The sequence below is a fragment of the Eucyclogobius newberryi genome, unplaced genomic scaffold (genome assembly GCF_026437365.1).
Source record: "Eucyclogobius newberryi isolate DKJ021-1_F unplaced genomic scaffold, fEucNew1.0.hap1 SCAF_8, whole genome shotgun sequence".
Lineage (NCBI taxonomy): Eukaryota > Metazoa > Chordata > Actinopteri > Gobiiformes > Gobiidae > Eucyclogobius > Eucyclogobius newberryi.
In genome coordinates this window covers 39,725,100-39,746,179 of record NW_027316500.1, presented here as the reverse complement: position 1 = coordinate 39,746,179, position 21,080 = coordinate 39,725,100, and the positions used below count along the sequence as shown (strand labels likewise).

At 45.6% G+C, this 21,080-nt stretch overlaps 1 protein-coding gene across 1 annotated transcript in view; it reads right to left on the bottom strand.

Moving 5' to 3' along the window:
• LOC140350845 (high affinity choline transporter 1-like) overlaps positions 1 to 21,080 on the bottom strand; it is a 58,912-nt gene that overhangs the window by 2,357 nt on the left and 35,475 nt on the right. The window contains exons 5-7 of the mRNA XM_072436356.1: positions 11,016 to 11,159; positions 6,782 to 6,935; positions 6,131 to 6,348 (exon numbers count right to left, since the gene is read on the bottom strand). Of these exons, the coding sequence (XP_072292457.1) occupies positions 6,131 to 6,348; positions 6,782 to 6,935; positions 11,016 to 11,159 (516 nt within the window). The remainder of the gene's footprint in view (positions 1 to 6,130; positions 6,349 to 6,781; positions 6,936 to 11,015; positions 11,160 to 21,080) is intronic.

Below are 21,080 nucleotides of genomic sequence, written 5' to 3'. Positions count from 1 at the left end.
TGTCCCAGAGTGAGCCCTCCTGTCCCAGAGTGAGCCCTCCTGTCCCAGAGTGAGCCCTCCTGTTCCAGAGTGAGCCCTCCTGTCCCAGAGTGAGCCCTCCTGTTCCAGAGTGAGCCCTCCTGTCCCAGAGTGAGCCCGCCTGTCCCAGAGTGAGCCCTCCTGTCCCAGAGTGAGCCCTCCTGTCCCAGAGTGAGCCCTCCTGTCCCAGAGTGAGCCCTCCTGTCCCAGAGTGAGCCCTCCTGTTCCAGAGTGAGCCCTCCTGTCCCAGAGTGAGCCCTCCTGTCCCAGAGTGAGCCCTCCTGTTCCAGAGTGAGCCCTCCTGTCCCAGAGTGAGCCCTCCTGTTCCAGAGTGAGCCCTCCTGTTCCAGAGTGAGCCCTCCTGTCCCAGAGTGAGCCCTCCTGTCCCAGAGTGAGCCCTCCTGTCCCAGAGTGAGCCCTCCTGTCCCAGAGTGAGCCCTCCTGTCCCAGAGTGAGCCCTCCTGTTCCAGAGTGAGCCCTCCTGTCCCAGAGTGAGCCCTCCTGTCCCAGAGTGAGCCCTCCTGTCCCAGAGTGAGCCCGCCTGTCCCAGAGTGAGCCCTCCTGTCCCAGAGAGAGCCCTCCTGTCCCAGAGTGAGCCCTCCTGTCCCAGAGTGAGCCCTCCTGTCCCAGAGTGAGCCCTCCTGTTCCAGAGTGAGCCCTCCTGTCCCAGAGTGAGCCCTCCTGTTCCAGAGTGAGCCCTCCTGTCCCAGAGTGAGCCCTCCTGTCCCAGAGTGAGCCCTCCTGTCCCAGAGTGAGCCCTCCTGTCACGTGTCCAGCGGTAAACACTGTCTGACACTGGAATATGACTGTGACCTGTTTGTTGAGCCTAATGGAGCTGCTCAGTCTATGTTATTCTTTTATGTGGGGGTACAGGGGCTACTACTGTGGGGGTACTCCTACTGTGGGGGTACTCCTACTGTGGGGGTACTCCTACTGTGGGGGTACTCCTACTGTGGGGGTACTACTACTACTGTGGGGGTACTCCTACTGTGGGGGTACTACTGTGGAGGTACTACTCCTGTGGGGGTACTACTCCTGTGGGGGTACTCCTGTGGGGGTACTACTGTGGGGGTACTACTGTGGGGGTACTCCTGTGGGGGTTCTCCTGTGGGGGTACTACTCCTGTGGGGGTACTCCTGTGGGGGTACTACTGTGGGGGTACTACTCCTGTGGGGGTACTACTGTGGGGGTACTACTGTGGGGGTACTACTGTGGAGGTACTCCTGTGGGGGTACTCCTGTGGGGGTTCTCCTGTGGGGGTACTACTCCTGTGGGGGTACTACTGTGGGGGTACTACTCCTGTGGGGGTACTACTGTGGGGGTACTACTGTGGGGGTACTACTGTGGAGGTACTACTGTGGGGGTACTACTGCTGTGGGGGTACTACTACTGTGGGGGTACTACTGTGGGGGTACTCCTGTGGGGGTACTCCTGTGGGGGTACAACTGTGGGGGTACTACTGTGGAGGTACTACTGTGGGGGTACTACTCATGTGGGGGTACTACTGTGGAGGTACTACTGTGGGGGTACTACTCCTGTGGGGGTACTACTGTGGGGGTACTACTACTGTGGGGGTACTACTGTGGAGGTACTACTGTGGGGGTACTACTCATGTGGGGGTACTACTGTGGAGGTACTACTGTGGGGGTACTACTCCTGTGGGGGTACTACTGTGGGGGTACTACGGTGGGGGTACTACTCCTGTGGGGGTACTACTGTGGAGGTACTACTCCTGTGGGGGTACTACTCCTGTGGGGGTACTACTGTGGGGGTACTACTCCTGTGGGGGTACTACTACTGTGGGGGTACTACTACTGTGGAGGTACTACTCCTGTGGGGGTACTACTCCTGTGGGGGTACTACTGTGGAGGTACTACTGTGGAGGTACTACTGTGGGGGTACTACTCCTGTGGGGGTACTACTGTGGAGGTACTACTCCTGTGGGGGTACTACTGTGGGGGTACTACTGTGGAGGTACTCCTGTGGGGGTACTACTACTGTGGAGGTACTACTCCTGTGGGGGTACTACTCCTGTGGGGGTACTCCTGTGGGGTACTACTGTGGGGGTACTACTGTGGGGGTACTACTGTGGGGGTACTACTCCTGTGGGGGTACTACTGTGGAGGTACTACTGTGGGGGTACTACTCCTGTGGGGGTACTACTGTGGGGGTACTACTGTGGGGGTACTACTGTGGAGGTACTACTGTGGGGGTACTACTGTGGGGGTACTACTACTGTGGAGGTACTACTCCTGTGGGGGTACTACTCCTGTGGGGGTACTACTGTGGGGGTACTACTGTGGGGGTACTACTCCTGTGGGGGTACTTCTACTGTAGGGGTACTACTCCTGTGGGGGTACTACTGTGGGGGTACTACTGTGGAGGTACTACTACTGTGGGGGTACTACTACTGTAGGGGTACTACTCCTGTGGGGGTACTCCTGTGGGGGTACTCCTGTGGGGGTACTACTGTGGGGGTACTACTGTGGGGGTACTACTGTGGGGGTACAACTACTGTGGGTACTACTACTGTAGGGGTACTACTCCTGTGGGGGTACTACTCCTGTGGGGGTACTACTCCTGTGGGGGTACTCCTGTGGGGGTACTCCTGTGGGGGTACTACTGTGGGGGTACTACTGTGGGGGTACTACTACTGTGGGGGTACTACTGTGGGGGTACTACTGTGGGGGTACTACTGTGGGGGTACTCCTGTGGGGGTACTACTGTGGGGGTACTACTCCTGTGGGGGTACTACTGTGGAGGTACTACTGTGGGGGTACTCCTGTGGGGGTACTACTGTGGAGGTACTACTACTGTGGGGGTACTCCTGTGGGGGTACTACTGTGGGGGTACTCCTGTGGGGGTACTACTGTGGGGGTACTACTCCTGTGGGGGTACTACTGTGGAGGTACTACTCCTGTGGGGGTACTACTCCTGTGGGGGTACTACTGTGGGGGTACTACTCCTGTGGGGGTACTACTGTGGGGGTACTACTGTGGGGGTACTACTGTGGAGGTACTACTCCTGTGGGGGTACTACTCCTGTGGGGGTACTACTCCTGTGGGGGTACTACTCCTGTGGGGGTACTACTGTGGAGGTACTACTGTGGGGGTACTACTACTGTGGAGGTACTACTCCTGTGGGGGTACTACTGTGGGGGTACTACTGTGGAGGTACTCCTGTGGAGGTACTCCTGTGGGGTACTACTGTGGGGGTACTACTGTGGGGGTACTACTCCTGTGGGGGTACTACTGTGGAGGTACTACTGTGGGGGTACTACTCCTGTGGGGGTACTACTGTGGGGGTACTACTGTGGGGGTACTACTGTGGAGGTACTACTGTGGGGGTACTACTGTGGGGGTACTACTACTGTGGAGGTACTACTCCTGTGGGGGTACTATTCCTGTGGGGGTACTTCTACTGTAGGGGTACTACTCCTGTGGGGGTACTACTGTGGGGGTACTACTGTGGAGGTACTACTACTGTGGGGGTACTACTACTGTAGGGGTACCACTCCTGTGGGGGTACTCCTGTGGGGGTACTCCTGTGGGGGTACTACTGTGGGGGTACTACTACTGTGGGGGTACTACTGTGGGGGTACTACTGTGGGGGTACTACTACAGTGGGGGTACTACTACTGTAGGGGTACTACTCCTGTGGGGGTACTCCTGTGGGGGTACTACTGTGGGGGTACTACTGTGGGGGTACTACTACTGTGGGGGTACTACTGTGGGGGTACTACTCCTGTGGGGGTACTACTGTGGAGGTACTACTGTGGGGGTACTCCTGTGGGGGTACTACTGTGGGGGTACTACTCCTGTGGGGGTACTACTGTGGAGGTACTACTGTGGGGGTACTACTACTGTGGGGGTACTACTACTGTGGGGGTACTCCTGTGGGGGTACTCCTGTGGGGGTACTACTACTGTGGGGGTACTCCTGTGGGGGTACTACTACTGTGGGGGTACTACTACTGTGGGGGTACTACTACTGTGGAGGTACTACTCCTGTGGGGGTACTACTCCTGTGGGGGTACTATTCCTGTGGGGGTACTTCTACTGTAGGGGTACTACTCCTGTGGGGGTACTACTGTGGGGGTACTACTGTGGAGGTACTACTACTGTGGGGGTACTACTACTGTAGGGGTACTACTCCTGTGGGGGTACTCCTGTGGGGGTACTCCTGTGGGGGTACTACTGTGGGGGTACTACTACTGTGGGGGTACTACTGTGGGGGTACTACTGTGGGGGTACTACTACAGTGGGGGTACTACTACTGTAGGGGTACTACTCCTGTGGGGGTACTCCTGTGGGGGTACTACTGTGGGGGTACTACTACTGTGGGGGTACTACTGTGGGGGTACTACTCCTGTGGGGGTACTACTGTGGAGGTACTACTGTGGGGGTACTCCTGTGGGGGTACTCCTGTGGGGGTACTACTGTGGAGGTACTACTGTGGGGGTACTCCTGTGGGGGTACTACTACTGTGGGGGTACTCCTGTGGGGGTACTACTGTGGGGGTACTACTACTGTGGGGGTACTACTACTGTGGGGGTACTCCTGTGGGGGTACTACTACTGTGGGGGTACTACTACTGTGGAGGTACTACTCCTGTGGGGGTACTACTCCTGTGGGGGTACTATTCCTGTGGGGGTACTTCTACTGTAGGGGTACTACTCCTGTGGGGGTACTACTGTGGGGGTACTACTGTGGAGGTACTACTACTGTGGGGGTACTACTACTGTAGGGGTACTACTCCTGTGGGGGTACTCCTGTGGGGGTACTCCTGTGGGGGTACTACTACTGTGGGGGTACTACTGTGGGGGTACTACTGTGGGGGTACTACTACTGTGGGGGTACTACTACTGTAGGGGTACTACTCCTGTGGGGGTATTCCTGTGGGGGTACTCCTGTGGGGGTACTACTGTGGGGGTACTACTACTGTGGGGGTACTACTGTGGGGGTACTACTGTGGGGGTACTACTACTGTGGGGGTACTACTACTGTGGGGGTACTACTGTGGGGGTACTACTGTGGGGGTACTACTCCTGTGGGGGTACTACTGTGGAGGTACTACTGTGGGGGTACTCCTGTGGGGGTACTACTGTGGGGGTACTACTCCTGTGGGGGTACTACTGTGGAGGTACTACTGTGGGGGTACTCCTGTGGGGGTACTACTACTGTGGGGGTACTCCTGTGGGGGTACTCCTGTGGGGGTACTACTACTGTGGGGGTACTCCTGTGGGGGTACTACTACTGTGGGGGTACTACTACTGTGGGGGTACTCCTGTGGGGTTACTACTCCTGTGGGGGTACTACTGTGGGGGTACTCCTGTGGGGGTACTACTACTGTGGGGGTACTACTACTGTGGGGGTACTCCAGTGGGGTTACTACTCCTGTGGGGGTACTACTGTGGGGGTACTACTGTGGGGGTACTACTGTGGGGGTACTATAAGCCCACACCTGCCCGCTGCTTCTCCCCGCGGGCAACACCAGAGAAGTGGAGCATCCATCCCTGGTTCCAGGGCCTGAAATGTGGGAGGCAGACTGGGGTCCGTCAGCATGTGTGTGGCGTAGGTGTGGGAGTGGGTGTGGCGTGGGAGTGGCGTGGGTGTGGCGTGGGAGTGGCGTGGGTGTGGGAGTGGGTGTGGCGTGGGTGAGGGCTGATCAATGCCGCTTGCGACACACATGCTGTAAACACAGATCCATCTGTTGTCCCACATTCTCTCTCATTCATACACCACATGCATGGACACAGGAGGTAGTGTCTCATGCATGAGACGCTGGAGGTAGTGTGTTTGGGCCTCTCTGTGTTTGGGCCTCTCTGTGTTTGGGCCTCTCTGTGTTTGGGCCTCTCTGTGTTTGGGCCTCTCTGTGTTTGGGCCTCGGGACTCTCTGGCTCCTCCTCCTGGCAGCACTGAGCCAATGATCACGACTGGACTGACATTATAATAAACATTAGACAAATGGAAAAAACATGGGACTAAACTTTACATGTTTGTTATAGTGTCCCCTTATTACTAATAATCATTATTTATTTTTTTTCTCTCTGGACGTGTTTTTTGTTCTTTGTGTTTGTATATTTCAAACATTGTGACTTGCTGTGGACCCACCTGAGGCCTCAGGATGTTCTTGTAGATGTTGGAAGTAAAGATGGAGGCGGCGGACAAGAGGGCGGAGTCTGTGGAGCTCATGACGGCGGCGGCCACAGCCCCGATGCCCACGATGGAGATGTAGTACGGGGTGAGGTACTGGAGCACGATGGGCAGGACCAGGCCCGTCTCCCCTCGCTCCACTGGGGACAGGGGCCCGTATGTGGTCAGGTTCCAGTCTGCACACACAAAACAAGAGACTGTCCACTACAGAAGCTTTGACCACGATCACACCCTGGACACTCGCTCAGTCGTGCTCGGAGCGCGTCCACCGTGTCCAGCCTGATCAATGTCCCCTTTCATCTGGTCTTTCTAAGGAGTCACATTTATTTGTATTTATTTAAAGGATTTTTGGCCCCTAGGCTTTACAGGACAAGACAATGCAGCAGAAACAAGGACAAGAGCAGGGAAAGGCATGCAGCAAATTGTCAGAGCTGGACACAATAGAGCTGCTTTTTTTTCACTAAGGTAAATTGAAAGGTCTTTAAAGTAAAGTCTTCAGAGTCATATTCTGGTGGTTGGTCATATAGTTCTATAGGGCCCTCTAGGCCTCTGGGGGCCCTGTGATACGATGGAGATGGTAGTCCTACTGTAAGTGTACAGAGTGCTCACTTGTAGACGCAGCCACTGCCCCCAGCAGGATGGGAGGGATGCCCAGCGTGGGGACTATGAAGGCTGCAGCAAAGCAGGTGATCTTGGCAGTGGAGGAGGAGGTGGCAGACAGCGTCCTCTGGTGGAAGTTCTGCAGACCCAGGTTTCCCAAGCCCTGGAGCAGAGAAGATACAAGAAGTTACAAGAAACACGGAGAAACATCCAAATGTCACAGTATGAAGTACATACAACATACAATCCTCCTTTTGATCACACGTGTCACCACCATTCAAACCAGGGCGGGGTATTGCCCTCGCCATACCATACGTATACCAATACTTTTTTGAAAAAAGGGTCTTAAAAATGAACCAAATGGTGATGTTTACTCTTGATATGAAAATGTATGACATTTCATGTTTATCCATAAAGCACTTCTTTATAGTTCCATTCTGCTCTAATCACTTCATACATCCAACTGATCCAAATCGAAATATAAGGAACACATTCTAGTAAAGTATTGTATGTTTCATGGTCAGAACATGCTGCAGCAGCATCTTCTGCACAGATCAGCTTCTGCTCAGGTCCAGAGGAGCTTCTGCTCAGGTCCAGAGGAGCTTCTGCTCAGGTCCAGAGGAGCTTCTGATCAGGTCCAGAGGAGCTTCTGCTCAGGTCCAGAGGAGCTTCTGCTCAGGTCCAGAGGAGCTTCTGATCAGGTCCAGAGGAGCTTCTGATCAGGTCCAGAGGAGCTTCTGATCAGGTCCAGAGGAGCTTCAGATCAGGTCCAGAGGAGCTTCTGATCAGGTCCAGAGGAGCTTCTGCTCAGGTCCAGAGGAGCTTCTGATCAGGTCCAGAGGAGCTTCTGCTCAGGTCCAGAGGAGCTTCTGATCAGGTCCAGAGGAGCTTCTGCTCAGGTCCAGAGGAGCTTCTGCTCAGGTCCAGAGGAGCTTCTGATCAGGTCCAGAGGAGCTTCTGATCAGGTCCAGAGGAGCTTCTGATCAGGTCCAGAGGAGCTTCTGATCAGGTCCAGAGGAGCTTCTGATCAGGTCCAGAGGAGCTTCTGATCAGGTCCAGAGCTCCTTCTCACCTCGGCCCAGAGGAGAGCAGCACAAACAGCAGATCAAAAGTACTATTCCACCTCGTTTAAAGCCCAGCACTCTTGCTGGGCTGAGGTTTGAGGATGGCGGTGGGACACCAAAAAAATGTCATTTGCGCCTTCGGCGCTCGCGCCCTCGATATAAAAAGCAAATATGATCACGCTCCGCCACTTAGGAGCGGCGTATCGGTGCCCATTCGGCCGCTCGGCGCGAGTTAACAATACCACGGCGCACTCGAACGCACAAGCGAGCGCAGCAGCACCCTAAAATGCCCCAGGCCTTAATACCTGGCATCTCAGCGCCCTCAGCGAGAACATTGAAAGTCTAAGGGCCACAAAAATCGAAAATTAACGATACTGTGACTCAGTATCGATACTGAGTCCGTGACGATATATCGCCGTATCGATATTTTGAATACAGCCCTGATTCAAACCATGATTTATTCACTTGACTCAACAGGCTGCAAAATAGACAGGGGCCCGGGGCCCGCAAGCAGTTGAATCTCCGGCGGGCCCGCGGTTTGAAATAGGAGGGGGCCCGCCGTGCCCCTCCTCCAAAAAAATCAAGATTTAACTAGTAATTTGTTTATATTTGGGGCATTTTCATCGCTTCAGTTTGGTTTTGACAGACACGCCCACTTCGCATGTCTTCACGCTTCTCATTGGCCGAGCGGTCTCCGTGATGTAATATCGATGAAAGCGGGCATCTGATTGGCCGCTGCGTTCGTGTTGCGTTCACGTGTCCTCGGAAATGCCCGCTCTAATTTTCGGGGCAATGTTTATATGTATATATGTATATATGTATATTATGTATATAATGTATATATGTATATAATGTATATATATGTATATAATGTATATATATATGTATATAATGTATATATGTATATATGTATATTATGTATATATGTATATATGTATATTATGTATATAATGTATATATGTATATATGTATATAATGTATATATATGTATATAATATATATATATATATATGTATATAATGTATATATGTATATATGTATGTAATGTATATAATGTATATATGTATATTATGTATATAATGTATATATGTATATAATGTATATATGTATATAATGTATATAATGTATATAATGTATATATGTATATAATGTATATATGTATATAATGTATATAATGTATATATGTATATAATGTATATATGTATATAATGTATATATGTATATATGCATATAATGTATATATGTATATAATGTATATATGTATATAATGTATATAATGTATATATGTATATAATGTATATATGTATATAATGTATATAATGTATATAATGTATATAATGTATATATGTATATAATGTATATTATGTATATAATGTATATATGTATATAATGTATATAATGTATATATGTATATAATGTATATATGTATATAATGTATATAATGTATATATGTATATAATGTATATAATGTATATATGTATATAATGTATATATGTATATAATGTATATAATGTATATATGTATATAATGTATATATGTTAGTGATTTATTTTGTAGGCTGTGATTTCATATATTCCACAAGATCTCCTTGTGTCAAATGCTGTAAACAGTATTTATTTGATAAGAAACATGATGATATTGAATTAAACAGTTTTAAAGATAATGATCTCTGGTTTATATGATTCACTATTTGTGCTCTTCATATCAAATAACAGATACAAGTACTTTAAATTGTTTGACATGTTAATAACCAGGTTTAAAACAACACATTTATCTTGTTCTTATGACGCCGCGATGACGGGCCCCTGAAATTGCTTGGGGGCCCCTAACTTTGAAAATCTATTTCTCAGCCTGCTCAACAACACAAATACATTATCTTTTGTCCCGACTGCCGAAGATCAAAGTTCATCTGTTTCATAAAACGTTGTATTAAACAGTTCAACAGTTGCTCCAGTCAGATCACCACGGCCCATCCTGTCCATCCTGTCCATCCTGTCCATCCTGTCCATCCTGTCCATCCTGTCCATCCTGTCCATCCTGTCCACCCTGTCCACCCTGTCCATCCTGTCCATCCTGTCCACCCTGTCCACCCTGTCCATCCTGTCCACCCTGTCCATCCTGTCCATCCTGTCCACCCTGTCCATCCTGTCCATCCTGTCCACCCTGTCCACCCTGTCCACCCTGTCCATCCTGTCCACCCTGTCCACCCTGTCCATCCTGTCCACCCTGTCCACCCTGTCCACCCTGTCCATCCTGTCCACCCTGTCCACCCTGTCCATCCTGTCCACCCTGTCCATCCTGTCCACCCTGTCCATCCTGTCCACCACGGCCCATCCTGTCCATCCTGTCCATCCTGTCCATCCTGTCCACCCTGTCCATCCTGTCCATCCTGTCCACCCTGTCCATCCTGTCCACCCTGTCCATCCTGTCCACCCTGTCCACCCTGTCCATCCTGTCCATCCTGTCCACCCTGTCCACCCTGTCCATCCTGTCCACCCTGTCCACCCTGTCCATCCTGTCCATCCTGTCCACCCTGTCCACCCTGTCCACCCTGTCCATCCTGTCCATCCTGTCCACCCTGTCCACCCTGTCCACCCTGTCCATCCTGTCCACCCTGTCCATCCTGTCCACCCTGTCCATCCTGTCCACCCTGTCCACCCTGTCCATCCTGTCCACCCTGTCCACCCTGTCCACCCTGTCCACCCTGTCCATCCTGTCCACCCTGTCCACCCTGTCTACCCTGTCCACCCTGTCCACCCTGTCCACCCTGTCCACCCTGTCCACCCTGTCCATCCTGTCCATCCTGTCCATCCTGTCCACCCTGTCCATCCTGTCCACCCTGTCCATCCTGACCATCCTGTCCATCCTGTCCACCCTGTCCACCCTGTCCATCCTGACCATCCTGTCCACCCTGACCACCCTGTCCACCCTGACCATCCTGACCATCCTGTCCATCCTGTCCACCCTGTCCATCCTGACCATCCTGTCCATCCTGACCACTTTCTCCTCCCTAATAATAATAAATATATGTTTATATTCAAAAGAAAAGCATCATTATTTATTCTACACACGCTCAGGGCCCCTCCTTCTACACGCCCTCAGGGCCCCTCCTTCTACACGCGCTTGAATGTCAAATGTCAGGTTAAATGTATAATAAAGTACTTTAACAGCAGCAGTACCAGTAGCAGGAAGTTGTCGATCCACCTCCAGGCGCGGTCCCCGTCCAGAGAGCCCACCCATGGGTTCTGGTAGGTGTAGTTGTATGCCGTCTGAGTGATGCCCACCACCGCAGGATTCAGCATGGAGAAGGGGACACACAGCCACTAAAGGAACAAAACATTTACAGTCAGATACATGCTTTTTTATATTTTTTCAATTGTGATGCTCTCTGGGAGATTTTAAATTCAATCTTAAGAAGTGGTTTAAAGATATTTTGACAATTACATTTGAATATTTATATTTTGAACTGTGCTGATAAAAAACCCATTAATTCTGCGCACGTTATGGAAAGCCAATATGATCACACTCCGCCACAGGAGCGGCGTATAGCGTTGTATTTTCAGACCCTGTTACAAAATAAAGCGGCGCTTTTAACACGGTGCGCCGTCTGACGTTATGCAGTGCACCGTAAACGAGCGCCATAATTTACGCCATACACCGCTCCTAAGTGGCAGAGTGTGATCATATTGGCTTTCCATATTATAGAGCGCCGTGGGCGGCGCGAGCGAACAGTACTACAGCGCTCGTACGGAGGGTGATCTGGTGAACAGGTGCCAAATAAACATTTGGGACCAGAATGGAAGTCGTCTACGTTATTGAGTGAAGCTTTCTTAACGATCTTAACCTGGCGGATGTTTTTTTCAGCCTGGCGCAGCGCGCACGTTTGGGAAGCGCAGCGCGCACGGTTATCTTAATACCTGGCGGTATCTTTTTAGCATGGCGGGGGCCCCCCTCAGCGAGAACACAGTAATATTCCCTTTTTTTCTAAAGATTCATTAATAAAATGGCCGTCCACATTTTAAAATACCCCGTCCAAAATACAGGAAGACGGCCCTCTATCTAAGCCTGACCAGGAGCGCGTTTTGTGCCTCAACCAATTCCATTAAGTGTAGGTCAAAAGGTGTTCTGCTTCCGAAGAGTGCAGACGCTTTCATGCTCGCTCCAGCTGCTTTCCATATTTATTTAGCTTTTTATTTAGATTCTGTCTGCCAACATTTTTTTATTTTTAAGTAAACCAAGGATTTTAAGAATATTTTTACAGTTTTAACAACATATCTTATGTCCGGGAAAAGAAAGGAAACAGACTCTTGTGAACGGTCGGAAATATCAACAAGAAATTCATGAGCTAAAACATTGATCTTTGCTTTAGAATCTGAAAAAGGACTCCAGGATACAATATGTTGTTCTAAAGACCAGGCTGTATCTTGGAACAAACTCAAAGTGATACAAAGATAACGTAAATTCAATTAAATTTATTTTGTTACCTCAGAGAGCGAAAAGTCACCTAAAATACAGCTTACAGATTTTTACCACTTTCAGAAACAATGAAGGAAAAATAATACATGACATGGCCAAAAGGGGAAAGACAGAGAGAATATTTTTCAAACGTCAAGGTCACTGATAGATTCATCTTAGTTGGAGACGCTTCGATAAGTCAACACACGTTCTTTTCTTTTCCCAGCGCCACTGTTTCTGAGATAACGTCACTCCTTCCTAACGTTTTGGCCAAACATGGAGGAGTTAAACAGCTGACTGTGCACGTGGTGCAGTGGACATGCAGAGAGAACAGACTGAAGTTTTGAAAAGAGACTTCTTGAAGTTATTCGACGTGCTTCATAAAATGGGAATCCCCTAGTGCTATTTCTGTAGTCACATCACACAGATGGGAAAACAAAATGCGAGCCAGGCCCAGTCTGAGAAATGTGATTCATATTCTGTGAAAAGATAAAGCCCAGTCCCACTGAAACTAGTCTGAAACTTGCTGTGCTAAATGTCAGATCCTTATGTAACAAATCACTCTTAATTAATCATTGTATTTCTTCTTATGCAATTGATTTTATATTTTTAACTGAAACATGGCTTGACAAAAACACTGGAAATGTAGTTCTAATAGAATCTGCTCTCCACAGGTTCTCCCCAGGGGTGTTTTCATCATCAAAATGGAGCTAAAACAGTCTCATTCGCTTCATTGTTTTATACAAGCCTCTCCAGCACTGTCAACGTTTTATTGATGATTTTACTGAGATGTTTCAGTCGTATGCACAGACTTTGATGGTTTGGTCATTACAGGTGATTTTAATGTGCATGTTGATAATATTTGTGACAGAAAGGCTAAAGAGCTTGATGCTGTCCTTGAAACCTTCAGTCTTACTCAGCATGTGAGAGGCCCCACCCACAGCAGAGTGGCCCCACCCACAGCAGAGTGGCCCCACCCACAGCAGAGTGGCCCACCCACAGCAGAGTGGCACAACCAAGCCCCCAGCAGCCAAGATGACCGCCCATTCAAGTCAATGAGAGCTGCTCAGTAGCGCATGTCGCCAGTTAGCCTTTAGTTTGGACACTGTAGCCCAGAAGTGACGTAGGTCTGCGTCCGGTTAGCATACCATGTGATTGTACTGACCAATCAGGGAGAGTTACTAGAGCAGCGCAGAGCGCAGTGTGAGATAAAGCAAAAATATTAAACAACTGGTTTTAAGAAAACTGAAGGATTTTGAACTGGAAAAAATAAATCTTTTTAATTGGCATGGCTCAATAGTTTAGAGTTATTATTCAGTGTTTTGTGGTTTATCGCAAATAAAATATAAAACCATAAAAAAATGTCTAGTTAGTGAACATTTTCACTGTCAATGGAAATAATTCTGGTCCTTCTTAAGTACATGGAATGTATGATCTAAAATTGATTTCTTAAATTACGGATTTTTAATCATATCATTCTACAACATGTCAAATGTATTCAGATAACATGTTTATCTACATGCAAAACATGCTAAAGTCATGATTAAGTCCATAAGGCGCTGGTACAGCTGGCAGCCCGGTGTAAACGCTCTCTCTTCTTTCTCACACTTATTGTGTTTTATCTCCTATATTTTGTAAATATAGTTAGTATATTTTTTTCTATTTTACTGTACGATAGGGACACGCGCTGGAATAGTTTTTTAATTCAACTGTTTTTGACTTTTTTCGGCTGGATTTGAGCGTTTTTCGTTGCGTTCGTTGTGTTGTTGTGACGTGAGCTAGCTCCGAGCGAGCCCACCAGCCCCCCCCCCCGCGCCCTCCGGCCGCGCTAAAGTACGGCGTGTCGTCGGTACACGTTTATATACACGTTTATATGAAAGAGGAACTTCACCAACGATCGGGACACGCACTGGAATCGCTTTAAATTAACTTGTTTTGACTTTATTCGGCTGGATTGAGTGTTTTCGTCGTGTCGTTGCGATGTGTCTTGGCTCTGAGTCCCCCGGCTCCGGCCCCGCCCCCCGGCCGGCGCCGTACCGCGTTTCCACAAAGGAGGAACTCATGAAACTGCGGAGAACAGTCGTCTTACCCGGAGATCGTCACGTTATCCCGTCGCAATACTGACCTAACCTAATACTGATGTGCAGTTCTGTCATATGTGCAATTACTGTTGGAATTCATGTGCAATTCATGCGCTGTCGTGACACATATTCATGTGCAATTACTGTCGGGATCACATGCAATGGTATTTATGTATTTATTTGTCTATGGGAGTTTTTATTTGTTTATAGGAGATCTTCTACTGAAAGTGTTTTTCAGACTTCCTATAAGTGATCTGTTCTTCTGTATCTACCTCTGTATCTACCTGCGTTGCACCAATGAAATTTCCCCATGTGGGACAATAAAGGAATATCTTATCTTATCTTATGTTTAGGTTTCTTGTCTGTGTCATACAGAACAACACTGATGGACACGAAACATAACATCGATTAGTTTATACCTGGCAAAACACTCCATTTCCATAGCATTTATTACGTGATTTAGTTTTTCAGGCATAACAATTTAAAGACATCACTTCTGAGCAGTAGATCCGGGGCCCTCAGGGGCCCTCAGATCTGTGGTGGTCATTAGTTCCATTATTTGTTCAGTTATTAAACTCATGGATCATAGTTTTACGCCTGTAGCTCAGTCGTGGCATTTGGGCTCATCCACGGCATCTCGGCCCGTTCACTTCACCTACTCGCGCTCTGATTGGTCTAGACTGTCACGAGCCGGGCTAGAGCGGCGCGCTAGAGCGTAGCCGAAGCTAACAGCTTAGAACGCGTTTTAAAGACAACTGAACAATCTTAAAATTTAAAAAAGTCAATGACCCATAAATAAGTAAGAATTGCCGCCATATCCAACATTTTTGAAAGCTCTACGTGCCCTGTCTGCTGTAGGTCCCTGTCAGCTGTAGGTCCCTGTCAGCTGTAGGTCCCTGTCAGCCGAACACGAGCAGTTTTTAGTTACGTTGCGCTCTAGGGAAAAAAAGCTTTCTGGACGCACGATGCAGTACCAATGGAGTGTCCACTGGGACAGTCTGCGACATGCTGCGGCGAGCCATACCCTCTCCAGATATTATAATAGATCCATGGGCCCCACCCACGCAGAGGGGACCCTCTAGATCTCAGAATTACAAAGGGGTTAATATTTCAAACGTTAATGTGGTCAGTGCTGCTCATTTCTTCCGTTTCTTTCCCTCTGCCGTTGGACTCATGAACACATCCTAAACAGTTACTTTAACCATAATTTAATCACTGTTCACTTTCTGCACTACAGATGTAAATTAAACTGTAATTTTCTGTATTACAGTTACATAGTAAGCCTATTTTTTCTATCCTATAGCAGATTTTAATTGTTTTAATTTTTGACTTAAATAGGCTGTTTTATCATTGTTCATTGTTTTATGTTGCATCGAATCACCAAGACAAGTTCTATGTTTGTGAATTCTGTTCATTGACAATGGCAATAAACCCATTCTGATTCGGAACTGCTCTTCTGCATTACTGTGACAGGAAACATTTTGACGTCGGCCCCTAAATCTTTTAAATACAAAAAATGTATTACTGGAAAAATATGACCTTTTAAGGCTTTGACTTTATTCTCATTAAATTACACCTGTCATTCACCCTTTACTCATAGCAAATTTCAGTTTGAGGTATTTAGATTTCTAAATACCTCAAACTGAAATCTCTTATAATCTCCCTCTTATGTCTGGAGCAGGGCTGCGGCTAGCAAGAAAAGTTGAAAAAGCTTTTTTGCTGCAAGACGCGGCACAGCAACCAATCAAGAGATTACGCTGCCTACGCACTGACCGGAAAAAGGACCAAAACAAACCAGCATGAGGTTTCGGCCAATCACAGAAGACGTGAGATTCTCACTGAGACAAAAAGGCGTGTCCTGCTTCTGTCACTCTGACATGTCTCAGGTCTAAACTCAGACAAGTGACAATTACAGGTTTTGACAAGAAACATGAGTTTCTCATTCTCTCATCCTCTTAATATCTCAATGTGGTCATCTCACTAGTTCAGACTGTGAGAGAGAGTTCTCCACTTTAGGGAGAATAAAGACCAAGTCAAGGAATTCCCCGTCAACAAAGATGCTGGAGAACCTGATGCTCCTGAAACTGAAGGTCAAAATAACCCTCATGGTCCTGACTATGAGGCATGTGTCCAATGGATGAAAAGGACAAGAAGAAATGATGTGTCACATTTTCGTTATTATGTATTATACAGTGCCCATTGGTAATTCATTTAAATTGTTGCCCTGTTATATACATTTGCCGCTGTGATATAAATGTGTGATTTTACACTGAAAGTGCCTACACCGAAAGTTCCGTTCAATAAACGTGTTCTGATCCAGTCAGGATCTGTCTTGTTTTTCCTCCACGAAAAGTGCGTGTTGTCATGGTGTTCCCGTCCTTACAATGACCCGACCAACATAAATGTAATAGTGTGTTTGGACTTATACACATGTAATAGTGTGTTTAGACTTATACACCATGTAATAGTATGTTTAGACTTATACACATGTAATAGTGTGTTTAGACTTATACACCATGTAATAGTGTGTTTAGACTTATACACCATGTAATAGTGTGTGTTAGACTTATACACATGTAATAGTGTGTTTAGACTTATACACATGTAATAGTGTGTTTAGACTTATACACATGTAATAGTGTGTTTAGACTTATACACATGTAATAGTGTGTTTAGACTTATACACATGTAATAGTGTGTTTAGACTTATACACATGTAATAGTGTGTTTAGACTTATACACATGTAATAGTGTGTTTAGACTTATACACCATGTAATAGTGTGTTTAGACTTATACACATGTAATAGTGTGTGTAGACTTATACACCATGTAATAGTGTGTTTAGACTTATACACATGTAATAGTGTGTTTAGACTTATACACATGTAATAGTGTGTTTAGACTTATACACATGTAATAGTGTGTTTAGACTTATACACATGTAATAGTGTGTTTAGACTTATACACATGTAATAGTGTGTTTAGGCTTATACACATGTAATAGTGTGTTTAGGCTTATACACATGTAATAGTGTGTTTAGACTTATACACCATGTAATAGTGTGTTTGGACTTATACACATGTAATAGTGTGTGTTAGACTTATACACATGTAATAGTGTGTTTAGACTTATACACATGTAATAGTGTGTTTAGACTTATACACATGTAATAGTATGTTTAGACTTATACACCATGTAATAGTATGTTTAGACTTATACACCATGTAATAGTGTGTTTAGACTTATACACCATGTAATAGTGTGTTTAGACTTATACACATGTAATAGTGTGTTTAGACTTATACACATGTAATAGTATGTTTAGACTTATACACCATGTAATAGTGTGTTTAGACTTATACACATGTAATAGTGTGTGTTAGACTTATACACATGTAATAGTGTGTTTAGGCTTATACACCATGTAATAGTGTGTTTAGACTTATACACATGTAATAGTGTGTTTAGACTTATACACCATGTAATAGTGTGTTTAGACTTATACACCATGTAATAGTGTGTTTAGACTTATACACCATGTAATAGTGTGTTTAGACTTATACACATGTAATAGTGTGTTTAGACTTATACACCATGTAATAGTGTGTTTAGACTTATACACATGTAATAGTGTGTTTAGACTTATACACCATGTAATAGTGTGTTTAGACTTATACACCATGTAATAGTGTGTTTATACTTATACACCATGTAATAGTGTGTTTATACTTATACACCATGTAATAGTATGTTTAGACTTATACACCATGTAATAGTGTGTTTAGACTTATACACCATGTAATAGTGTGTTTAGACTTATACACATGTAATAGTGTGTTTAGACTTATACACCATGTAATAGTGTGTTTATACACCATGTAATAGTGTGTTTAGACTTATACACCATGTAATAGTGTGTTTATACACCATGTAATAGTGTGTTTAGACTTATACACCATGTAATAGTGTGTTTAGACTTATACACATGTAATAGTGTGTTTAGACTTATACACCATGTAATAGTGTGTTTATACACCATGTAATAGTGTGTTTAGACTTATACACCATGTAATAGTGTGTTTATACACCATGTAATAGTGTGTTTAGACTTATACACCATGTAATAGTGTGTTTAGACTTATACACCATGTAATAGTGTGTTTATACTTATACACATGTAATAGTGTGTTTAGACTTATACACCATGTAATAGTGTGTTTAGACTTATACACCATGTAATAGTGTGTTTAGACTTATACACCATGTAATAGTATGTTTAGACTTATACACATGTAATAGTGTGTTTAGACTTATACACCATGTAATAGTGTGTTTAGACTTATACACATGTAATAGTGTGTTTAGACTTATACACATGTAATAGTGTGTTTGGACGTATACACAATGTAATAGTGTTTAGACTTATACACATGTAATAGTGTGTTTAGACTTATACACCATGTAATAGTGTGTTTAGACTTATACACATGTAATAGTGTGTTTAGACTTATACACATGTAATAGTGTGTTTAGACTTATACACCATGTAATAGTGTGTTTAGACTTATACACATGTAATAGTGTGTTTGGACTTATACACATGTAATAGTGTGTTTAGACTTATACACATGTAATAGTGTGTTTAGACTTATACACCATGTAATAGTGTGTTTAGACTTATACACCATGTAATAGTGTGTTTAGACTTATACACCATGTAATAGTGTGTTTAGACTTATACACCATGTAATAGTGTGTTTAGACTTATACACATGTAATAGTGTGTGTAGACTTATACACCATGTAATAGTATGTTTAGACTTATACACCATGTAATAGTGTGTTTAGACTTATACACATGTAATAGTGTGTTTAGACTTATACACATGTAATAGTGTGTTTAGACTTATACACCATGTAATAGTGTGTTTAGACTTATACACATGTAATAGTGTGTTTAGGCTTATACACATGTAATAGTGTGTTTAGACTTATACACATGTAATAGTGTGTTTAGACTTATACACCATGTAATAGTGTGTTTAGACTTATACACCATGTAATAGTGTGTTTAGACTTATACACATGTAATAGTGTGTGTAGACTTATACACCATGTAATAGTATGTTTAGACTTATACACATGTAATAGTGTGTTTAGACTTATACACCATGTAATAGTGTGTTTAGACTTATACACATGTAATAGTGTGTTAGACTTATACACCATGTAATAGTGTGTTTAGGCTTATACACATGTAATAGTGTGTTTAGACTTATACACCATGTAATAGTGTGTTTAGACTTATACACCATGTAATAGTGTGTTTAGGCTTATACACATGTAATAGTGTGTTTAGACTTATACACCATGTAATAGTGTGTTTAGGCTTATACACATGTAATAGTGTGTTTAGACTTATACACCATGTAATAGTGTGTTTAGGCTTATACACATGTAATAGTGTGTTTACACAGTTTCCCTGTCTGCTGCGCGCCTTTATATCGCAGATATACATTTTTAACCCGTTTACCCCATTTTTTCAAGCACGTTTTGCCGTGACTAAGGCTGCACAGCGTGAGTTCTACCAATGTAAAACACGCTAAATCTACTGTTACACGCTCCTGCGCGCCGCGTCCCCCCTCTCCTCCTCCTGGTGCGTTTTAGGGAAACCCGGAAGAGAAAAACCTTTTGAAATTGAAATTATGTTTATATTTCGTCCGCCTGTTCAATAAATTTCATTTAAAAATCCGTAAACACTGCCACTGTGTTGGGGTTAAATGCCTCTCGTCTCGTGGGTTTAACTGGTCATGTGAACAACAAATCATTTACATTGACAATTATGTTTGGGCCATATTCAAAGTTCTTAGTTGGATATCTTCCTGTGGTAAACATTATATTTTTGCATATGTTAGACTGTAAAAAGTTGGCCATTTAGTAGTCGAAATGGTGCAAATAATATTTCATATGTCTGTTGTGGGAGGGGCCAAGTAACCAGCTGATTTTATGTTGAAAGTGCAATAACATTGCAAGTCCAGTAGGAGGAGCTCAGTGCTCTTGAGTGCCATGCAGGCCGTGTCTTCAGTTATAAACCAGCACGACATGAAGAGACATGTCCTCGCTTTATTTCTCACAAATATCACTGTACAACGCTATAACCTTGAATGTTCCAATGTACAAGCCTTGAAATCATCATTATGTGGTCCCTGTCATGGCTTCTGAATCACAAGTGTTTTATTCATGTGTCATTGATTTGGCAACATTTGAAGACTCAGTAAACACGGCGGTCTTTCCTCGTCTCACGCGGTGGTCTTTCCTCGTCTCACGCGGCGGTCTTTCCTCGTCTCACGCGGCGGTCTTTCCTCGTCTCACGCGGCGGTCTTTCCTCGTCTCACGCGGCGGTCTTTCCTCGTCTCACGCGGCGGTCTTTCCTCGTCTCACGCGGCGGTCTTTCCTCGTCTCACGCGGCGGTCTTTCCTCGTCTCAAGCGGTGGTCTTTCCTCGTCTCACGCGGCGGTCTTTCCTCGTCTCACGCGGCGGTCTTTCCTCGTCTCACGCGGCGGTCTTTCCTCGTCTCACGCGGCGGTCTTTCCTCGTCTCAAGCGGCGGTCTTTCCTCGTCTCACGCGGCGGTCTTTCCTCGTCTCACGCGGCGGTCTTTCCTCGTCTCACGCGGCGGTCTTTCCTCGTCTCACGCGGCGGTCTTT